General features: G+C 46.6%; 1 protein-coding gene across 2 annotated transcripts in view; it reads right to left on the reverse strand.

Annotated features, from left to right (window-relative positions):
* CPAMD8 (C3 and PZP like alpha-2-macroglobulin domain containing 8) overlaps positions 1 to 21,317 on the reverse strand; it is a 1,045,838-nt gene that overhangs the window by 422,956 nt on the left and 601,565 nt on the right. For both annotated transcript variants that reach the window (XM_085640012.1, XM_085640011.1), the window contains exons 34-35: positions 15,276 to 15,338; positions 2,456 to 2,694 (exon numbers count right to left, since the gene is read on the reverse strand). In XM_085640012.1, the coding sequence (XP_085496138.1) occupies positions 2,456 to 2,694; positions 15,276 to 15,338 (302 nt within the window). The remainder of the gene's footprint in view (positions 1 to 2,455; positions 2,695 to 15,275; positions 15,339 to 21,317) is intronic.

The following is a 21,317-nucleotide window of genomic DNA, read 5'->3' on the forward strand; positions in this document are numbered from 1 at the left end:
ATGTTAAAAGAGTCACACCAAATCCTTTAGGAAAACCAAGCTGCTCTTTGTAGCTTTTGGCAAGCCCTACCTAGGAAAAATAAATTCTAAAGCAGGCCTAGCCAGATGTATTTTCAAATGCATCCAAATTAGCTGTGCCAAAGTCAAACACACACTCTGTGCTCATTTAGGTCGTGTAAAATGAACCACTATGGCATTTCCTAGGCAACATCTCACTCACAGACATGTGTAAAGTTTTGACTTTGTCTAATACCCACACATGCACTAAACATTACTGTGTGGACATTCATGCCAGAAAAGAAGATTGAGTCGGACCAGCTGTACTTAAAGATCTGTTGCAAATGTCTGTTGCTGCTTCGCAAGCCACCAATTTAGGGAGATAGGTACCGCTTTTCTGTCTAAATACAGCTGTGATCTACAGGCAGCTGCAAACCGAAAACCTTATTTACTTTAACAATTGATTTGCAGCTTGCAGTGCTGTAATTTCACATGCATGCTACCTCCTCCCAGGATGTGAGTTCAAGGTACAACGTCAAATAATTACACTAAACACTATAACTCTGAAACCATATTCTAAATATACTCTCCTTAACCAGCACATGGAGGGTCTGATTCACAAAGGTAACTTACACTTTTAAGTAAATATATATTTTTGAGTAAGTTTACTAATTTCGGTATTCACAAACTCTGGGCCTAATTCACAAACTGCAATTTAATACTTTTCAGCATTCACAAACTACATTTTGGAGTAACTTACACTTTTGCAGTAAATCCAGCGCTACAAATGGCCAACCAGTGGTACTGCAACACTTCCCCATAGAAAATATTTGAGGTAGGTACTTAAAATGAAACCCCCATAGGAAATAATGTTAAATTAATTTAAATAATTTGATTTCTCCGGTCTCAATCCTCTTTCTCGACCAAGCTAGAGGGGTTAAACATTTTCTACATATGTTATTTTGTAGCTTTTCGAATGTCATTTTTTTTAATGACAGGCATTTTTCCCTTTGGATTTAATGTTTTAGGCTCTGAAGAGTTATGCTCATGAGGCACTGTATACTTTTTTTTCCCGACGTTGAAAGAATATATTTTGGTCGTATTTAAAGAACCTCAATTTCTATGTGATGTCTTCGAGATCTTACTCATTGAGTTCTCTTTGTGCCTCCACCGTATCTTTAGTGTGTCTGTGAACTCTGGTCCGGTATATGTATCAGTGTTCTAGCTCTTATCACTAGCATAAGCACTCTAGTGTGCAGCGCTTGCATACTTGACTCCCAGGACACTTAGGAGCATCAGACAAAACATAATATTCCTCCCAAAATCCTTATAAAAGCAACAACTTCACGCAATTATGAATGCTAACACAGTCTCGTAACCTATAGGGTAACATTAAAAATGTACATGTAAAGTTCTGGCTTTGTGCAACTGAATGCCAAGCAGCCTCCACACTTCTCTCCTCAGTTTGCAGAATCCTGCCGTGGGGGGAGGAAGTTGCTCAGGAGTGTGCCAAGTGTGGGTAAAAGAAGGGATGACTTAATCAGCATGAGTGGGAGGGGCTCACTAGGGGATGTAGCACTCTGTATGCTCTCCTGACTTTGCCTCAATGACATAACTCATGTGGTGGGCTAATAACAGCAATTACTACCCACCTCTCATTCTTCAACTCTTTATTCGTATGCTGTGCCTACAGATAGCATTAAACATGTAGATATTAATAAACAGAGTGTTACAGCACCAAGCAACCAAACTCACTTCGAAAAGAGGTTTTGTATGAATATGACTCGTTACATCGCGAGCTACTACTCCGCGTGCCATTAGAACGCGGTCGTTACAACGAACGCGTTGTAACCACGCAATTTCATTACTACGCAAGCCGTTACATCGACTTGCAGTAGATGGCGCGCGGACATTAGAAATTTATAATTTACTATTCCAACTCCAACCTACGTAACAGTAGGGAAGGTGTAGGAATAGTAAACTATACTATTTCTAATGTTAGCACGCCATCTACCGCAAGTCGATGTAACGACTTGCGTAGTAATGGCATTGCGTGGTTACAACGCGGTTGTTGTAACGGCATCGCGATATGATGCCCGCGTTGTTAGGGTTGTTTCCCGTTTTGTATGCTTAATGAAAAAGTTGTGTTTAACCTCTCAAAGCAGTAGCACTACATGCCCTGCCTGGTGACATGTCTGTACATCAATAAGGACAAGAGACAGTGACCTGCTGAAGTATATCACGAGTCTTAAAATTTGTGATGGAAAGGAATTTTTCAATTAGAGCAAACTCCTTCATATTTTGTGCACTTCTGTAATCCATCACTCTAAATACTCCAGGTACTAGTCGGTGGTGCCAGTTTGTGAAGATAACAAAATAAAAGTGGCAGACGACTGGAAAAATTACATTAATTTATCTGTACAGGTTAGGTTGTCGATAAACAGCATCTTTTCTTTACCTGATGCAAGCCTCGAGGCTCACTTTGTACTCTTGACGATCCTCATCAGATGCTGGGTCATCGTCATCAGCTAATGCGCGGTTACTATGTGCTGATTCGGGGCGATTGTCTTCTAGAGAGTGGGACCTCAGTTGGTGTGGGTGCCTGCGATGCCTTTTCGGTTTTGGCTCTTTCAGGTTGACTAACAGCTGAAAAGCTGGTTTAGCAACAGGGTCTGGAACATTGTATGTCACATCAATCTATGGTAGGAAAATAGGAGTCAAAATATATATGTATATGAACAGAATATTTCAGCATCCATACATAAACCTTGTGTGACATCAGTGGTGAACTGTGCCCACAAAGGTTCTAACTGGCATGCACAATCTGGCTTTAGAAAAATGGGAACCTGTGATTTTTACAATAAAGTATTGGCTCGTAAGTCACAGAGTCCAGCCCTTAGACAATAGCAAAACCCCCAAAAAATTAAACAAATAAGTACACCTATCATCTAGTGCAAAGACAACTGCAGAGGAGAGTCCCAAACATGTATAGTGTGAACGACCACATACTGTGGACCAGGAAAAATGTTTACATGGAGTTTTTGAGGAGCACCGGCTGATTTAGAGTATGCAGACAGGGTATTCCACCATTAGTGTAGTTGAGTACCTTGTCCACCCTACCAACATTATGCCCACTCGGTTTAGAATTGGGGGACCATCGTGTTTCCATTGGTGTATCCCTTGCTAGCTCTGCCGGTGAAAGCCTATACTGACAGCCTGATGGACTTTAAGCCGTTAACGTAAATACATGAACTAGCCCCCCACCCTATTTAGACCACACTGTAGGAAGCTGGCTCTGTATATACTGTACCAAAGTAAGGTATAGTGTGTATAGAGTCCAGGGAGTCCCCAAAGGTGTAACAGAGGCTAAATTAGGTAAGTACCAGGAGCTCTCTTTGTGGTAGTGTGGGCGAGCAGTTAGGCTTATTCGGAGGGTGTATTAAGCATTTATTGTATTCACTCAATCAAGACTGATGCACACACTCAGAGACTGAATCCAGACCAATTAGGTAAGTATAAAAAAGGTATACTTGTATTTTATTTCTAGAACCAAGGAGGACTTGGTACAGGTAGGTAATATATACTTTCAATAGTAAACATTTACACAGAAATGTAATTGGGAATTAATTTGCAGTTGTTACAGGTTGGTAAGACTTTAAAAAGCAGTTTAAATAACATAGTAATTACTTTTAGGATACTTATTGATTACTGTTAGATTAGATAGAGTACTGGGGTTGGTATCCCTTGATACAACACTTAAGGATCTCACAATACATGACAAGGAGGGCTTTTCTTGGCTTGAGTTATAGTTACTGTTTTTCCATACAAAACAACAGTTCAACACAGAGCATTTTTAGTCCCAAAATCTCATAACATGGGTTTCTATGGGAGAAAACCGGTTATCGGTTACACAGGTAAGTAAACGTCTTACAAGTGGGAGTTTTGGGTGTTAGGACCAAGGTTCCCCAAGGTCTAGTTGGACACTCGAGTTGCACCACCAGTGGCATTGAGGCAGCCGGGTACAGAGTGCAGGTGCCTAGCGTTAGCCAATGGGGCTAGGGGATCAATCAGTGAGGGGCTGCCTACGAGCAGGCCACTCCGGTGTGGGAGCAAGGCTCCTGGGCTTAAGGTCAACACTGCAGGGGTCAACAGTCAACCTAGGAGCTGCACCACCAGCGGTACTAGGGTGGCCGGGTGCCAAGGAGACAGTGGGGACCCTGTGCTTCTCAATGAAGTCCTTTGGTTTGGCAAAGTTGCTGCAGGCTCGGCAGGGAGACTTCTTGAAGGCGACCACTGGCTGGAGAGGTAAGTTGGGTTCTTGGAGGATGCCTGGGCACCGTCGGTTGGGCCACCCAATGCCGTGGGAAGTTGGGTGCAGGGGTGTCTTCTGGCATTGGGTTTTCTTACCAACTCTGGTTGCGGTTGGGGGTCCCTTCAGAATGAGGCTGCAGGCGTCGTCTTGGAGCTTGAGGGAGGGACGACCAGGTCCCATGTCAGGATCGCTGGGGAGACCTCCTTGTGGTGTTAGGCCACTCAAACTCAGGCTGTGGGCGTCGGGTGACGAGCGGTGCAGAATCGCAGAGTTGCCGCAATCCAATTTCTGGTCTTGGAGTCTTCATGGAGCAAATCCAGTGCTCATGGGAGACAGAGTCTGTAAGGTGAGTTCAGGGCAGGTCCTCTGGGCGGCTGCTGGATATGCCGGTTTCTTCGCTCTAGGCAGGTCGTAGTCGGGACAGGCCGGTAGGGCTGGGCCAAAAGCAGTAGGTGTCCTCTTCTTCCTGGGTCAGCACGGCTCTTCGGTCCTTCTACTTTTTTCCTTGAATCTGAGGAGGGAAGGTTCAGGGTTGCCCCTAAATACTACATTTAGGGGCTTTAAAGGGGTGTGCAGGTCAGGACCAATGGGTCCTTTCCGTAGGGTGGGTACACCCCCTATTATGCCACCCTCCAGTGGGAGGGGGCATGAGCCTCTCCCTAATTGGCTGAGTCCCCTCATCTTCAAGTTGGAGGGGACTGAGATGTGTGCTTCACCTTGCCTCCCCCACCTGAGGGGTGGGGTTGGCAAAGGTGGGCCAACCTCTCTTCCTAGCTTGGTTTTCCCACCGATTTCCCTGCCCACAGTGGGGGCAAGAACCAGTGGAAGCCAGTTACTGGGGGCAGCAAAAAGTAGGGACATCTTCCAAAGGCGGCTGGTCTTTTAAGGTTCCCCTTTGTGGACCCAACCTATCCTGGGGGAGGAGGCATGACACTTCTGCAGAGGATGGGCTTTGTTTCTGGACCCAGAGAGCGGAGTCTCTCTACCCAAGGGTCCAGAAACCTGTCTGGTGGTGGAAAATGGTGGGCAGCCATTCAGGAACCACACCAGGGCCGGTCGATTTTCAGGGGGGCATCTCTAAGATGCCCTCTGGGTCCATTTTACTTTAAATTCCATGCTGTCGTCAGTGTGGGTTTAATGTGCTGAGAAGTTTGCTACCAAACTTCCCAGTTTTTTGTAAAGCCATTATGGAGCTGTGGAATTTGTAATGACCAGCTCCCAGACCATATATTCTTGATGGCTTTACTACACTTACAATGTCTAATAATGGACTCTGTAGGGGCACTGGGTTCATGCCACTGTACCCTCACCTGAGGGCTAGTGCAGCCTGCTAGAGGGGTGACTTACCTAGGCCTCAGGCAGTGGGTTGCAGAGATGTGTGCCATGTCCACTCTTTCATTTTCTCTGCACCAGAAAACACAGCCTGCAATGGCAGTGTGTGGGTGTTAAGGTACAGGGCCTTTAAGGGTGGCACAATAGGTGCTGCAGCCCTAAGAGGCCTTCCCTGGTCACAGGGCCCTTGGTACCCATGGTACCTTTTACAAGGGGCTTACTAGTGGCCAGGCATGTGCCAATTGTGGGCACAAAAGTACAGTTTTGGGAAAGAACACAGGCCCTGGGAACATGGTTGGCAGGGACCCAGGGCACAGCAAGTCAGGTTGCATCAGATGTTAGGAAAAAAGTGGGGGGTAACCATGCAAAAAGGGGCACTTTCCTACACACACAGTCTGATGTATTTTTATTTTTCACTTTTGTGCCACCAGGAAAAGCCTGGTGGTTCTTAAAAGAAAGCAATAAATATGGCCCCTATACCCTGAGAGAAAGCTCACAGCATATCAGGGTCATTAGATTTTTATTTTGCAGAAACAAACACCTGCTTTGGTAGTTTGTTTTTGTAAAACAAAAAAAGTTTGATGTATGACCGCATGAAACATGGCCGTCACTCAGCAAACATTCTGTGCCTTCAGAAGAGCAGCTGTGGTAGGCTCTTCTCTGAAGGCATAGAGACCTCTGCCAGGAAGGCAGAGATCTTTAAATATGGCAGCGGTACTCAGCCAGTGCAGCAGAAGTTCTCCAGTATTTGGGGTATCTTTCATAGATTCACATGCCTGAATCATTCCCCGTCGTCGAAGTGGGAGTCCCACGGTACATAAAAAAGCAATAATTATGCATTTAACAACTAAAAAACCCTGGTAACCTGAACCAGGAAGTAAAGTAGCCTAAGCTACAAGGGAAAAAACTTCCACAGCTTTGACTATCACTGTCATTATATACAGTCCAAACTGCAGCCAATCAGGCGACAGCACCCACCAGAATGTTCTCCTCAGAGGCTCAGGCTGTCAGATTTTCTACCGCACGTCGTGTGAAGGGAGTCTCCCTGAGCTCTGCTCAGTTGTCTTCAAGTTTCTACTGTTTCTACAACTTCTAGGATTTCAACTACAAAAAGATCCCTCTTCAGACCTTGTGAGTCCTGCGGAAAGCTTCGGCTTTTTTCTGAAGACCCTCACAAAAAATGCATCTATTGCCTCTATCCTGATCATGAAGTGAAGGAGTGCAAGATTTGCCGGACTTTCCCTCAGAAGACCTTAAGGGATAGGGAAGGACGTCTTCTTCTGTGGCTACAGAAGCTTAAGGATGAAGATGATCCTTTGTCAGGGATAGAAACTGCCTCTGGGTCCTCTATCTCTTCCAGGAAAAGGGTGGCTGAAGAACAGTTTTCTTCTACTGGGGCGAAGGTGTCGAGGAGAGTCCAGTCTGTTAAGGGCTCGGGTCAGTCTTCGTCTTCATCTAAGAAGACGTCTCCACCTTCAGGATCCAAGCCTTCTACGCCCCCGAGGAAATCAGGAAAAACTCTGCCAGCTAAAAGTTTTCCTGAGAGGAATTTACCTCAAGTGAGATTGCCGTCGTCGACGGCGCCGTCGACGGCAGTGGCGTCGACGGTTAATATCGTCGACGCGGTTTCAACGTCGACGCTTACATTCTCGTCGCCGAGACCTGCAATGATAATGTCATCAGCTTCATCGCCGTCGACGCTGGTTTTGGTGAGTGTTAAACCCATCTCGTCGACGAAGGAGGTGTCATCCCTCGTCTCCGTTCCGTCGATGGTAAGAAGCAAGAAAGTTGCTCCATCTACGAAGACTACCTCGTCGACGTCTACTCTGTCGACGAAGATTGTGGTACCGTCGACAGTTGCCCCGTCGACGAAGAATGCCTCGTCGACTAAGATCCATGCGTCGACGAAGATGGACGCGTCGACGCCATCGTCGACGAAGACGCCCCCGTCGACGAAGAGTGCCCCGTCGACGACGCCCTCGTCGACGAAGATTACCTCATCGTCGGCGCCCTCGTCGACGAAGATTGTCCCGTCGTCGACGACTGCCATCTCGTCGACGAAAACAGCCTCGTCATCGAAAATGGCTTCAACGTCAGGATTACCACCGTCGTCGGTTCCGTCGACGCGATTGTCACCACCTCCTCTATCTACCTGCATGGATATGCAGGTGTGGACTGCGACTCCGTCGTCTGTCGTGTCTGATCAAAGGGCAACAGCGACTACGCTTCTTCAGCGCAGAGGATCGTCTTTAGAAGCTATATCGCCTCTAAAATTGCCGGCGCAACTTTTACAATCGGAGAATAACGATTCCGAAGAAGATGAGAGATTTCGGACTGCAAGGAGTCCATCGGAGCTTCTCATCAAATATCAAGATGATGACGATGATGATGAGGACCAGTACGAAGATCCTAATATGGAACCACAGCCGACACCTCCTGCACCAGTGCCGTCTGGTCAAATGCCATTAGAACTGCTTGATAATCTGCAGTATATGTTGCAAGATTACTATAGACGTTTCCCTCCTTCGGAAACGGCGGAATCTCTTCCGTCGACACCCAGGCCAAGAGTACAGTTGTCGTCGTTACAGTCACCAAGACCACCTTCTCCGTTGCCATCTCGTCAATCGCAGGTTACAGACGATGAAAGGGAGGAAGGAGAGGTAGATGATCAGTCTATCATGTCGGAGTGGGATAATTATCAGGTACAAACTCCTTCTCCAAGTGCTCCGGCTCCAGTGGACTCTCCCCCGGTGGACATTGGGAATTTCCATTCACTTATGGAAAGAGCGACCAAGAGATTCCTGATCCCCATGGAAACAAAGGAGGATGACTGCTTCCTGTATGACTTTAAGGACCAACCAAGGAAGCAGGTTCGGGCAATCCCAATCATTGATTTTATTTGGAAGGAGGGATTGAGACTAATGGCTACCCCTAATTCTCTTCCAGCAGTGTTACCAAGGCTGGACAAGAAATATAGAGCCCCAAGTAATTCACCAGCATGCCTAATTGGTCAACCTAAGGCGGACTCTGTTATAGCGCAAGCGGCTCAGAGACGGGCTAGAAATCCATCAACGCCCATATCAGCTCCACCTGATAGAGATGGTAGAAGATTGGACGCAATAGGAAAGAAGGTGTCCACGATGGCAGCAACCACAGTTCGGGCTGCAAACTCCCTGGCGATTTTAGGGAGATACGACCGTCAGATGTGGTCAGACATCTCTCCTTTCCTCGACATGTTACCGGAGCCTTCAAAATCTGAGGCCATAAAAATCCTGCAGGAAGGAGAGTATGCATCAGCGGAGATCATTGATGCGGCAGTGGATGTGGCATCAACTGGGTTCAGGCAGTTGGCAGGAGCTGCAGTGCTGAGGAGGCAGGGTTGGCTGAAGTCAACATCTTTTCGCCAGGAGGTGCAGTCAAAAATTATAGACATGCCATTTGATGGTGAATCCTTGTTCGGTGCACATGTGGATGAAGCACTACAGGCGATTAAGAAGGATACGGAGACGGCAAGGTCTCTGGGTAGTTTACAATTTCGAAAATCTACCTTCCATGGAGCCAGAGGACGTGGATCCTTCTCTAGCAGGGGAGGTTATAACCAACAGCGTTCCTTTCAGACCTCTCAATCTGGCCAAAGATCTCAGAATTATCGCCAGCAATATTACGGACAGCGAAATCAACCATATTCGCAGTCTCGTAGGAAACAGTCCTTTCGCGGACGAGAGTCCGGTAAGAAGCAATGAGTTCAGCCACCTGCCACCATCTCTACCGTTAGCACGTACAAGAATTGGAGGTCAAATATCCCACTTCTATTCAAATTGGTCCAAGATTACCACAGACAAGTGGGTATTAGATATAATATCCAGAGGCCATGCTCTGGAATTCACGAAAATTCCGCCAAATTCTCCTCCCAAAGGCCCACCCCCTGCTCATCTCAAAGAGCTTTTTTCCCAAATAAATTTGATGATTCAAAAAGGAACAATCGAAAAAGTCCCTATCCTACAGAAGGGAACGGGCTTTTATTCAAGGTTTTTCCTCATCCGGAAAAAATCAGGAGAGTGGCGTCCAATTCTCGACCTCCGCGCTCTCAACAAATTTTTAAAGAAAATGTCTTTCCGGATGTTGACGCTCCAAGAAATTCTGCAGTTGCTTTCGATGGGAGATTACATGGCCACCCTCGACCTGTAGGACGCTTATTTTCATGTACCAATCCTACCCAGGCACAGAAAATTTCTACGGTTCAGAGTGGCTGGCAGGGATTTTCAATTCAGAGTCCTCCCATTTGGACTCCGTTCCGCACCCAGAGTCTTCACAAAGGTCATAGCGCCAGTGACTGCGCATCTCCGTCTGCAAGGAGTTCAAATATTCCCGTAACTGGACGACTGCCTTATCAAGGCGAGTTCAGCCAAGGTAGCATCCGAGCATGTTCAAAAATGCCTCTTACTCTTCCAGTCCCTGGGTCTGTCAACAAATCTGGAGAAATCACATCTAGCTCCTTCGCAAAGAAGAACGTTCCTAGGAGCGACATTGGACACGGATCTGGCCAAAGCCTTTGTGTCAAAAGAAAGGCAAATCAAGATGTGCAATCTTGCGCGCTCACTACTTTCAAAAGAGTGCGTTTCAGTCTGTGTGTACAAATCCTTCCTAGGGATGATTTCATCTTGCATTCATCTCATTCCCAACTGTCGGTACAGAATGAGACCGTTGCAGGAGGAGCTCAATCTGCAATGGCTTCAGACCACAGGATCATTCGAGGATATCATTCACATCACCTCGCGAATGCGGGATGCCTTTTAATGGTGGGGTCAGATGAAACACTTGAAAGAGGGTTGTCCATTTCTGGTCGAAATGCCGGATTTCACAGTCACCACAGATGCATCCCTCGAAGGTTGGGGAGCACACCTTCAAGGAATGACAGTCAAGGGCAGGTGGACTCTAGAACAGAGAAAGTGGCATATCAACCTGCTAGAACTGCGAGCCATATTCTTGGCTCTAAAACCCTTCCAGGCCATCATCCGAGGAGCATGCATACTTGTACGAACAGACAATACAACAAGTATGCATTACTTGAACAAACAAGGCGAACGAGGTCAGCCCTCCTATCTCAGCAAGCGCAAGAGATTTGGGATTGGGCGATTCGCCACAAGATCAACCTCAAAGCCATTCACGTCCCAGGAATCACGAATGTTCTGGCGGATTCCCTCAGCAGAACCACAACGTCGAATCACGAATGGGAGTTACACCAACCATTCCTAGACGGGGTATTTCACGAATGGGGGCATCCCGTTCTAGACCTCTTTGCAACCAGCCAGAACCGCAAATGCCCATTCTTCGCAAGTTGGGCTCCCCACAAGGACTCGCTGGGAAATGCCTTTTCGATGATTTGGTCGCAAATATATGCTTACGCCTTTCCACCGATCCCGTTGGTTCCACGAGTTCTGCGCAAGATCAAACAACAGCCTTGCCGCATGATTTTAATTGCTCCCAGGTGGCCCCGCCAGTACTGGTTCACAGAACTTCTCCTCCTCTCGGAGGCCGAGCCCATACAGTTTGGACCAATTCCACATCTTCTGACCCTTCAGAACGGCCAAATTTGTCATCCGGACCCAGCATCGCTGAGATTAGCGGCATGGCTCCTCAACAACTTGAATTTGCACACCTAGATATCCCTCCAGACTGCCAAGAGGTTTTGGCCAATGCTCGAGCACCAGCAACTGTTAAAACCTACAAACTAAAGTGGAAGAGGTTTTGCATGTGGTGTCAGTCCGTTAATCTCCATCCGATCCACGCAAGACCGGAACAAATTCTACCTTTCTTTCTACAGTTGGCGAGGTCTGGTCTTTCCCACTCTACTTTGAAGGTGTTCTTAGCTGCAATTTCAAGGTTTCGGCAGGATGGTATTACCTCTCTCTATTCCAATAGAGTCATCCAACAATTTTTTAAGGGATTATTTAGGATGTTCCAGACTATTCGGCGTCCACCTCCTTCTTGGCACCTTAATATAGTGCTTTCACAACTAATGCGGCATCCTTTCGAGCCCATCCACAAGGCGGATCTAAAGTTCCTTTCTTGGAAGGTTTCTTTATTATTGGCTCTAACTTCTACAAGAAGGGTTAGTGATCTCCAAGCGTTCACTGTTCATCCACCCTTTCTGCAATTCACATCTGATTCTGTGGTGCTGCGCACTAATCCAAAGTTTATGCCAAAGGTCCCGACGGATTTCCATCTTAATGAACCCATAGTTTTGAAAACTTTCTTCCCAAATCCGCAAACAGCTGCAGAAAGGGTCTTGCATTCCTTAGACATCAAAAGATGTCTGAAATTTTACTTACAGCGGACAGCATCACTGCGCAAATCGGACCAGCTCTTGGTAGCATATGGCAAACCACGTCAAGGCCATTCAGTATCAAAGCCAACCATAGCGCGCTGGATCTCGGCTGCAATTTGTTTATGCCATGATCAAGCTGGAAGACCATTGCAAGCGACCCCAAGAGCACACTCTACGAGAGCAATCTCGTCATCTACAGCTCTTTTTGCCGGTGTGCCTCTTCACCAGATCTGTAAAGCGGCAACATGGTCCAGCTGCCATACGTTTACCAGACACTACTGTTTGGAAGCTGCAAGTGATGCGGATGGGTCAGAGGGACAAGCTGTTCTACGTAATCTTTTCAAATAAGGTGAGCCTCTGTTCTCCCTCCTCCGCTATGCTTTTATAAGACGACTTTTCCATACTATTTGTGGCTTGAAATTGTTTTGCATATGTTGAAGCACACATGAATTTCTCTATGGTTATACTGTTTCATAATGTATATGGTCTATGATACAAAGTAGCGTCTTATGAGCATAAGGTGATGGACTGCTATCTATTCTGATTCAGGCATGTGAATCTATGAAAGACACCCCAAATACTGGAGAAGAACAATAGTTACTTACCTGTAATCTGTGGTTCTCCAGTATTGGTGTCTTTCACAGATTCACATGCAACCCGCCCACCTCCCCTCAGAGGCTTTTTAGGCTATTATGTATTGCTTCACTCCTGTGCGAGAAAATCTGACAGCCTGAGCCTCTGAGGAGAACATTCTGGTGGGTGCTGTTGCCTGATTGGCTGCAGTTTGGACTGTATATAATGACAGTGATAGTCATAGCTGTGGAAGTTTTTTCCCTTGTAGCTTAGGCTACTTTACTTCCTGGTTCAGGTTACCAGGGTTTTTTGGTTGTTATATGCATAATTATTGCTTTTTTATGTACCGTGGGACTCCCACTCCGACGACGGGGAATGATTCAGGCATGTGAATCTATGAAAGACACCAATACTGGAGAACCACAGATTACAGGTAAGTAACTATTGTTCTTACTACCTCTACTCCCCTGGGGCATGGTAGTCCACTTGCTAAACTTTAAATTAGGCACAAATACTTATCTGTACATGTTATGGTAATCCTATTGACAAAAGGTGCAATATTCCAAAAGGTTTATCATCAGGAAAATTCGTAGGCCAAGTGTAGAATTGGATGGTAATGGAAATTTTTCTGATTCTGGAGCAAATAGTAAATAAGGAGAATCGACAACAGGGAGAGAGTGGAGGAGCATGTCCCACCATAGGATTCTCCTTCAGATTGAGTACTTTTGCCAGAAATCATACGACTTTCCAATACCATCCATTTCAAAATAAGGGCCATAGTCATTATTGTGTGTGGTTTCCAGGATATGGAATAGAGCACATTATTTTGCTCCACTTTAAATATATTAAAGCTTGGATTTAGATTGAGGCAAAAGTAATAGGATCAGTGCTTATTTTATACAAGAGTTTGAAGGTGTTTTTCACTGGCGCTTATCTCATAACACTGGCACTCATTTCTAACAGTCCACCAGAAGGGGGCCCTGTCTGTCAATGTTTGATCAGAGCACATCAACCGAGTATTTAACATTTCAATATACATTAAAATAACAATAATACACCGTCCAGGTAATTCTCCCAGCTTTGAATGACATGGAATAGTCCAAACGGTCACATTTGTTGGAGTGTGGTGGCAAGAGGGTAACAGTGGCACTGGCATTAGGCAGCGCCCCCAGAGGCATTTGGGGGGTGTCAGAGGAGGGGCTCAAGGTGAAGTGGCCTTTCATGAAATACCCTGGACCCAAGCACTAATGCTTTTACATCTTAAGCACTGAGGTCCTTATTCTGTAAGCAGCAGTGACTGTAATCTGATATGCTTTTTTCAGAGTTGTGTACAGTATGATAAAAAATGCTCCTAGTTGGCTGTCAACTCAGGTGAGAGGTCAATAGAAATCTAGCAGGAAAAGTAGGCCAGCTGCAGAGACCAGGGCATTTTGTCTGCATGGGCTAAAGTTCAGAGAAAGGCTTCGGCCTCTGTTTTCTCTAAAAAGTGGGGTTCTGGTCGAAAACAGAGCCTTAAAGTGGAGCATAACTGCTTTATTTGAAGCGGGAGCTAGGCAGCTAACCCTTTATGGGGTTTAAAAATATACCAGATATGGAATGAGTCAAATGTTGTAATCAGTATTTGGGAAATATATACCTGTGTCATGATACAAGCTCAACGCTCATCTGATTACTCTGAAAACATTATCATTACATCAGGGTTCGTCCTCCGATACAGTGTTACTTGATCCTGATCTGTGCCAAACAGGGTCAGCATGGTTTGAAGTGTGGATTAACCTGTCCTGTCACTGGCGCGGGAAACAACCATTACAACGCACTACCTTTACAACGCAGTCATTACAACGCAACATCCTTTACATCGCATGCCATTACAACACATGCCATTACAACGCATTATAAGGTAAGGAATGGGAAACAGTAATTTTTACCCCTACACTATCCAACACTTACGCTACTGTTGCCCTACAAGTATTATGCGTTGTAATGGTATGCATTGTAATGGAATGCGTTGTAAGTGTAGTTTCTAAAAATGCATTGTGATGGCATGCGTTGTAAAATCATGCATGGTAATGGATGTTGCGATGTAAAAACCGTGTTGTAAAGGCATGCGTTGTAAACGTTTGTGTTGTAACGTGTCCTATTCCACTGGTGCCTTCCATCTCAGTTTAATCAAGCCTTTCTGTTTCCATCAGGCAGAAAATCAGCAAAATGAAGCCCGTGATACAGCACTGTAAGATTGGAAAAGCAGGCATCAGCAGCCCGTCTACATGAAACAGCACTCTAGAAACTCAGGGCTGTGTGCATACTCCAATGCCAATCAGTCAACATCAAAGGCAATCGTTAATCTTATTCACTGACACAGTTCATCTTTGCATGGCATTCCAGGTATTTTTATATTCCACTCTTTTCAGTTGTAGTAGGTTTTACTCTCATTCCCCTTCCTTTACCGTTTATAATACACCTGCGGTTCCCTGAGGGTTAGAAGGCGCTAAACACTTTATTGTAGCCGATTCCCTCAACTATAACCCAGATAATGATGATTCCTGGTGATGTCTTCATAGTGCTTAACGACCATCTAAATGGGGTGAATGCGCTACAGAAATGCACACCAGTTAACTGGCCTTAAAGCAGAAGGATCTCCTGCCTATCAGCACGAAAATCTTCTCAGTTATGACTAATAAGCCCCAGCCAGCCATTTCAAATGAATGTACGGTCATTGCTTACTGCTCTTACCTGCATTAAACAGCAGCCTTCGCCTTTTGCACTCACAAATAATCCAGTCGGAATGCTGGGAATCTAAAGTTGAGGAATACAAATGTAAGATGAAAAAAAGGACCATGAACTTTGAGATCACAATGAGCAAAGGAATTACTTTTATATAAGACAAACGGTTTCTGCCCGTGAGAAATAATAAACCATGCAAAGGATGCGGCCAGCCATAGCGCACATCCCATAAAAATCAGAGGACATTGTCCGCAGGTAATGTGGGCTTAATTGTGTACTGTCAGCCCATGCTGCCCCCTATCAAGGGCTGCACGGCGAGGGAGAACAATGTGAGGGGGAGAGGGAGCAGCCTCGATTCATGTCTCTCAGCATAGATACTTGAGGGAGAACAATGAGCGACAGAGGGAGCAGTCCTGATTCATGTCTCAACATGGATACTTGAGGGAGAACAATGAGGGGGAGAGGGAGCAGCCTCGATTCATGTCTCTCAGCCTAGATACTTGAGGGAGAACAATGAGCGACAGAGGGAGCAGTCCTGATTCATGTCTCAACATGGATACTTGAGGGAGAACAATGAGGGGGAGAGGGAGCAGCCTCGATTCATGTCTTTCAGCATAGATACTTGAGGGAGAACAATGAGCGACAGAGGGAGCAGTCCTGATTCATGTCTCAACATGGATACTTGAGGGAGAACAATGAGGGGGAGAGGGAGCAGCCTCAATTCATGTCTCTCAGCCTAGATACTTGAGGGAGAACGATGAGGGGGAGAGGGAGCAGCCCTGATTCATGTCTCTCAGCATAGATACTTGAGGGAGAGCAATGTGAGGGGGAGAGGGAGCAGCCGTGATTCATGTCTCTTTGCATAGATACTTGAGGGAGAACGATGAGGGGGAAAGGGAGCAGCCCTGATTCATGTCTCTCAGCATAGATACTTGAGGGAGAACAGTGAGGGGGAGAGGGAGCAGCCTCGATTCATGTCTCTCAGCATAGATACTTGAGGGAGAACAGTGAGGGGGAGAAGGAGCACCCTCAATTCATGTCACTCAGCCAACATACTTGAGGGAGAACAATGTGAGGGGGAGAGGGAACAGCCTCAATTCATGTCTCTCAGCCTAGATACTTGAGGGAGAACAATGACCGACAGAGGGCGCAGCCCTGATTCATGTCTCAACATAGATACTTGAGGGAGGACAAAGAGGGGGAAAGGGAGCAGCCCAAATTCATGTCTCTCAGCATAGACAATTGAGGGAGAATGATGAAGGGGAGAGGGAGCAGCCCTGATTCATGTTTCAACATAGATATTTGAGGGAGAACAATGAGGGGGAGAGGGAGCAGCCTCAATTCATGTCTCTCAGCCTAGATACTTGAGGGAGAAAAATGAGGGGGAAAGGGAGCAGCCTCAATTCATGCCTCTCAGCATAGATACTTGAGGGAGAACGATGAGGGGGAGAGGAAGCAGCCCTGATTCATGTCTCTCAGCCTAGATACTTGAGGGAGAACAATGAGGGGGGGAGGGAGCAGCCTTAATTCATGTCTCTCAGCATAGACACTTGAGGGAGAACAATGAGGGGGAGAGGGAGCAGCCTCAATTCATGTCTCTCATTCTAGATACTTGAGGTCGAACAATGTGAGGGGGAGACGGAGCAGCCTCAATTCATGTCTCTCTGCCTTGATACTTGAGGGAGAACGATGAGGGGGAGACGGAGCAGCCCTGATTCATGTCTCTCACCCTAGATACTTGAGGGAGAACAATGAGGGGGAGAGGAGCAGCCTCAATTCATGTCTCTCAGCATAGATACTTTGAGGGAGAACAATGAAGGGGAGAGGGAGCAGCCTCGATTCATGTCTCTCAGCCTAGATACTTGAGAGAGAACAATGAGGGGGAGAGGGAGCAGCCTCGATTCATGTCTCTCAGCATAGATACTTGAGGGACAACAATGAGGGGGAGAGGGAGCAGCCCTGATTCATGTCTCTCAGCCTAGATACTTGAGGGAGAGCAATGTGAGGGGGAGAGGGAGCAGCCGTGATTCATGTCTCTTTGCATAGATACTTGAGGGAGAACGATGAGGGGGAAAGGGAGCAGCCCTGATTCATGTCTCTCAGCCTAGATACTTGAGGGAGAGCAATGTGAGGGGGAGAGGGAGCAGCCCTGATTCATGTCTCTTTGCATAGATACTTGAGGGAGAACGATGAGGGGGAAAGGGAGCAGCCCTGATTCATGTCTCTCAGCCTAGATACTTGAGGGAGAACAGTGAGGGGGAGAGGGAGCAGCCTCAATTCATGTCTCTCAGCATAGATACTTGAGGGAGAACAGTGTGGGGGAGAGGGAGCAGCCTCAATTCATGTCTCTCAGCCAAGATACTTGAGGGAGAACAATGAGCGACAGAGGGAGCAGCTCTGATTCATGTCTCCGCATAAACACTTGAGGGAGGATGATGAAGGGGAAAGGGAGCAGCCTCAATTCATGTCTCTCAGCATAGACACTTGGGGGAGAACGATGAGGGGGAGAGGGAGCAGCCCTGATTCATGTCTCTCAGCATAGATACTTGAGGGAGAGCAATGTGAGGGGGAAGAGGGAGCAGCCCTGTTTCATGTCTCTCAGCCTAGATACTTGAGGGAGAACAGTGAGGGGGAGAGGGAGCAGCCTCAATTCATGTCTCTCAGCATAGATACTTGAGGGAGAACAGTGTGGGGGAGAGGGAGCAGCCCTGATTCATGTCTCAGCATAGATACTTGAGGGAGAGCAATGTGAGGGGGAAGAGTGAGCAGCCCTGATTCATGTCTCTCAGCCTAGATACTTGAGGGAGAACAGTGAGGGGGAGAGGGAGCAGCCTCAATTTATGTCTCTCAGCATAGATACTTGAGGGAGAACAGTGTGGGGGAGAGGGAGCAGCTCTGATTCATGTCTCCGCATAAACACTTGAGGGAGGATGATGAGGAGGAAAGGGAAGAGCCTCAATTCATGTCTCTCAGCATAGACACTTGGGGGAGAACGATGAGGGGGAGAGGGAGCAGCCCTGATTCATGTCTCAACATAGATACTTGAGGGAGAACAATGAGGGGGAGAGGGAGCAGCCTCAATTCATGTCTCTCAGCATAGATACTTGAGGGAGAATAATGAGGGGGAGAGGAAGCAGCCCTGATTCATGTCTCTCAGCCTAGATACTTGAGGGAGAACAATGAGGGGAGTGGGAGCAGCCTCAGTTCATGTCTCTCAGCCTAGATGCTTGAGGGAGAACAATGTGAGAGGGAGAGGGAGTAGCCTCAATGTATGTCTCTCAGCATAGATCCTTGAGGGAGAACGATGAGGGGGAGAGGAAGCAGTCTCAATTCATGTCTCTCAGCCTAGATACCTGAGGGGGAACAATGAGGGGGAGAGGGAGCAGCCTCAATTCATGTCTCTCAGCATAGATACTTGAGGGAGAACGATGAGGGGGAGAGGAAGCAGCCCTGATTCATGTCTGTCAGCCTAAATACTTGAGAGAGAAAAATGAGGGGGAGAGGGAGCAGCCTCAATTCATGTCTCTCAGCATATATACCTGAGGGAGAACAATGTGAGGGGGAGAAGGAGCAGCCCTGATTCATGTCTCTCAGCCTAGATACTTGAGAGAGAACGATGAGGGGGAGAGGGAGCAGCCCTGATTCATGTCTCAACATAGATACTTGAGGGAAAACGATGAGGGGGAGAGGGAGCGGCCGTGATTCATGTCTCTCAGCATAGATACTTGAGGGAGAACAATGAGAGTGAGCAGCCCTGATTCATGTCTCTCAGCATAGATACTTGAGGGAGAACAATGAGGGGGAGAGGAAACAGCATCAATTCATGTCTCTCAGGATAGATACTTGAGGGAGAACAATGAGCGACAGAGGGAGCAGCCCTGATTCATGTCTCTCAGCATAGATACTTGAGGGAGAACAATGAAGGGGAGAGGGAGCAGCCTCAATTCATGTCTCTCAGCATAGATACTCGAGGGAGAAGAATTTACCTGTCTTCATTCTCTCGGTAGAGCCTATATATATGAGCCGCACTCAAGATGGAAATTCAGCACTAGATCACGAGGACCGGGCCCAAATATTTCTCTCTCTCTCTCTCTCTCTCTCTCTCTCTCTCTCTCTCTCTCTCTCTCTCTCCATCACATGCAAAGCCTGCAAGAGTTAAAAAGGCCATATTTCTCCCATTCAGGATGCACCGGCTGAGGAAGGAGCATGCAAAGTCTATTGGGCAAAATCTAACTGAGTATCTTATAATCTAAATTTAAGATCGAAGGGGGCCGGTGAGGGTTCAGGTCCAATGTCACGACCTGCTGTAGGTAGTTTTGCGAGGATCGCTTCTTTAGCCATGGGAGGAAGCATAGTCCTCTGTCGGGCTGATAAGTACAAATCTAGGAGTCATCCTAATTGTTTTCAGAAAGTTTTATAAAACTCTAAAGGCCATCACTACCAGGTGTTGTGCCCATAGCTAAATGATCCAATGCTAGTTTAACCCACCCCTGGGGTTAGAGGGGCATCCAGATTTGCCTTCGCTTCTGGTGTTAGTTGCTATTTTCGGGCTGCTAAACCTTGAGCCTCCTGCTGCAAAGTGTCAGCAACCTGTTCTAGTGCATAAAGCCGTCTGTAATAAGCTGTGAAATTGGCGGGAATCTCTCTGAGTATAGTATAGACGGTGCATTAGGTACGGAAGGGTGCAACCTATCCATCTCGGTGTTCTGGACACAATTAAAGTTGCGGCTATTGGCAGAGGATCACAAGGAATCTCTGTCAGTACTGTTGAAACATCTTCGAGAAATGCTGCCTGTCCTGCGTTGTGTAAGTACAAACCTAATAGTTGGTGATTCCTGCTGTCTAATTGGCCTTCCACATACACATACCCACCTTTCGGATCTATCCGTTGTGTTGTGGCTGAAAAGTGTACCTCTCCTGAAGGAATGCACAGTGACCATCCCCCTCCTCAGGAAACTATAAATCTGATGCCCCATTGTGATGTGCCTGCATCAGTCTAGAGGATAACTTAGAGGAGCGGAGTGGGAGCACCTCTATGGCAATAGCCATCACAAGCGTATTGCACCTTATTATCTTCAGTGGTCCTGGCTAATTATCCAGGGTCATCCCCTGCTCTGTCTTCTACCTCCCGTCCAAAGAGAAAAATCTTGTAATATCCCCAACTCTCTACCCAGGGCTGAGTTGCAAAGTACCTCAAGGTCAGTACATGATAAACCATGTAATAGGGTGTTAGCCAGCTTACAGCAAGTTATCTTGGAGCTCACTTGGACCCAATGCTTGTTTGTATTGATCGTGCATGTATTTACTATCCAGGCCTAAGGCTTCAACCTCCCTGTTAGGACTCATATCAGTACTGGCTCATGAGGAGATATTGCATCTGTGACAAGGATTTTACCCTATTAGCATGACTGGAAAGGATACAATACATGTATGAAAGCAATGTGGCATAGTCCAAAGTCAGCATAGAATTCACTTCTAAACAAAGCCCCCTGTTCCAACCTCTGCACCACAATATGTTACAATAACCCATTTTCATCCCACCACATCACATTCAGTCAAAAGATATTGTTGGTTGTTTGAAGAATATTTCTGGTTAAGGTCTCATCTTTTGAGCTCAAGGAGAAAGAGAGTGAGCCATCTCTATCGGTACTGTCCGAACCATCCGACAAATTGTCCCGTTGCTATGGGCTGAAGGCTGCTGCAGTAGTGAGTGTATCTTCTTTTGCATTGATATTGTATTGGTATTGAAACCACTTTGGGTGAGCCGTCGACTCTTGGTTTCTGCTGCCTCCTTTTCTTCTTTCACTCCCATTACTCAGAACAACTGCACTACTACCTGAGCTATCTTGTTCAATCCATGCCAAAGCTGCATCAGATTCAGTCAAGAACACCCCAGCATGATATTCCACTTGGCAGGAAAAAGGTGTGATAGTTGCAGCGCTAGAGCCCACGCTTTCTTTTGAACTGCTGTGAATAAGAACATGCTACACTCAGCCCAGGCCAGTGCAGGTAAGAGCAGTGAGGCCCAGTGGGGGGGTTTAGACGGACGAT

The sequence above is a fragment of the Triturus cristatus genome, chromosome 12, assembly GCF_964204655.1.
Source record: "Triturus cristatus chromosome 12, aTriCri1.1, whole genome shotgun sequence".
In the NCBI taxonomy this organism is placed as follows: Eukaryota; Metazoa; Chordata; class Amphibia; order Caudata; family Salamandridae; genus Triturus; species Triturus cristatus.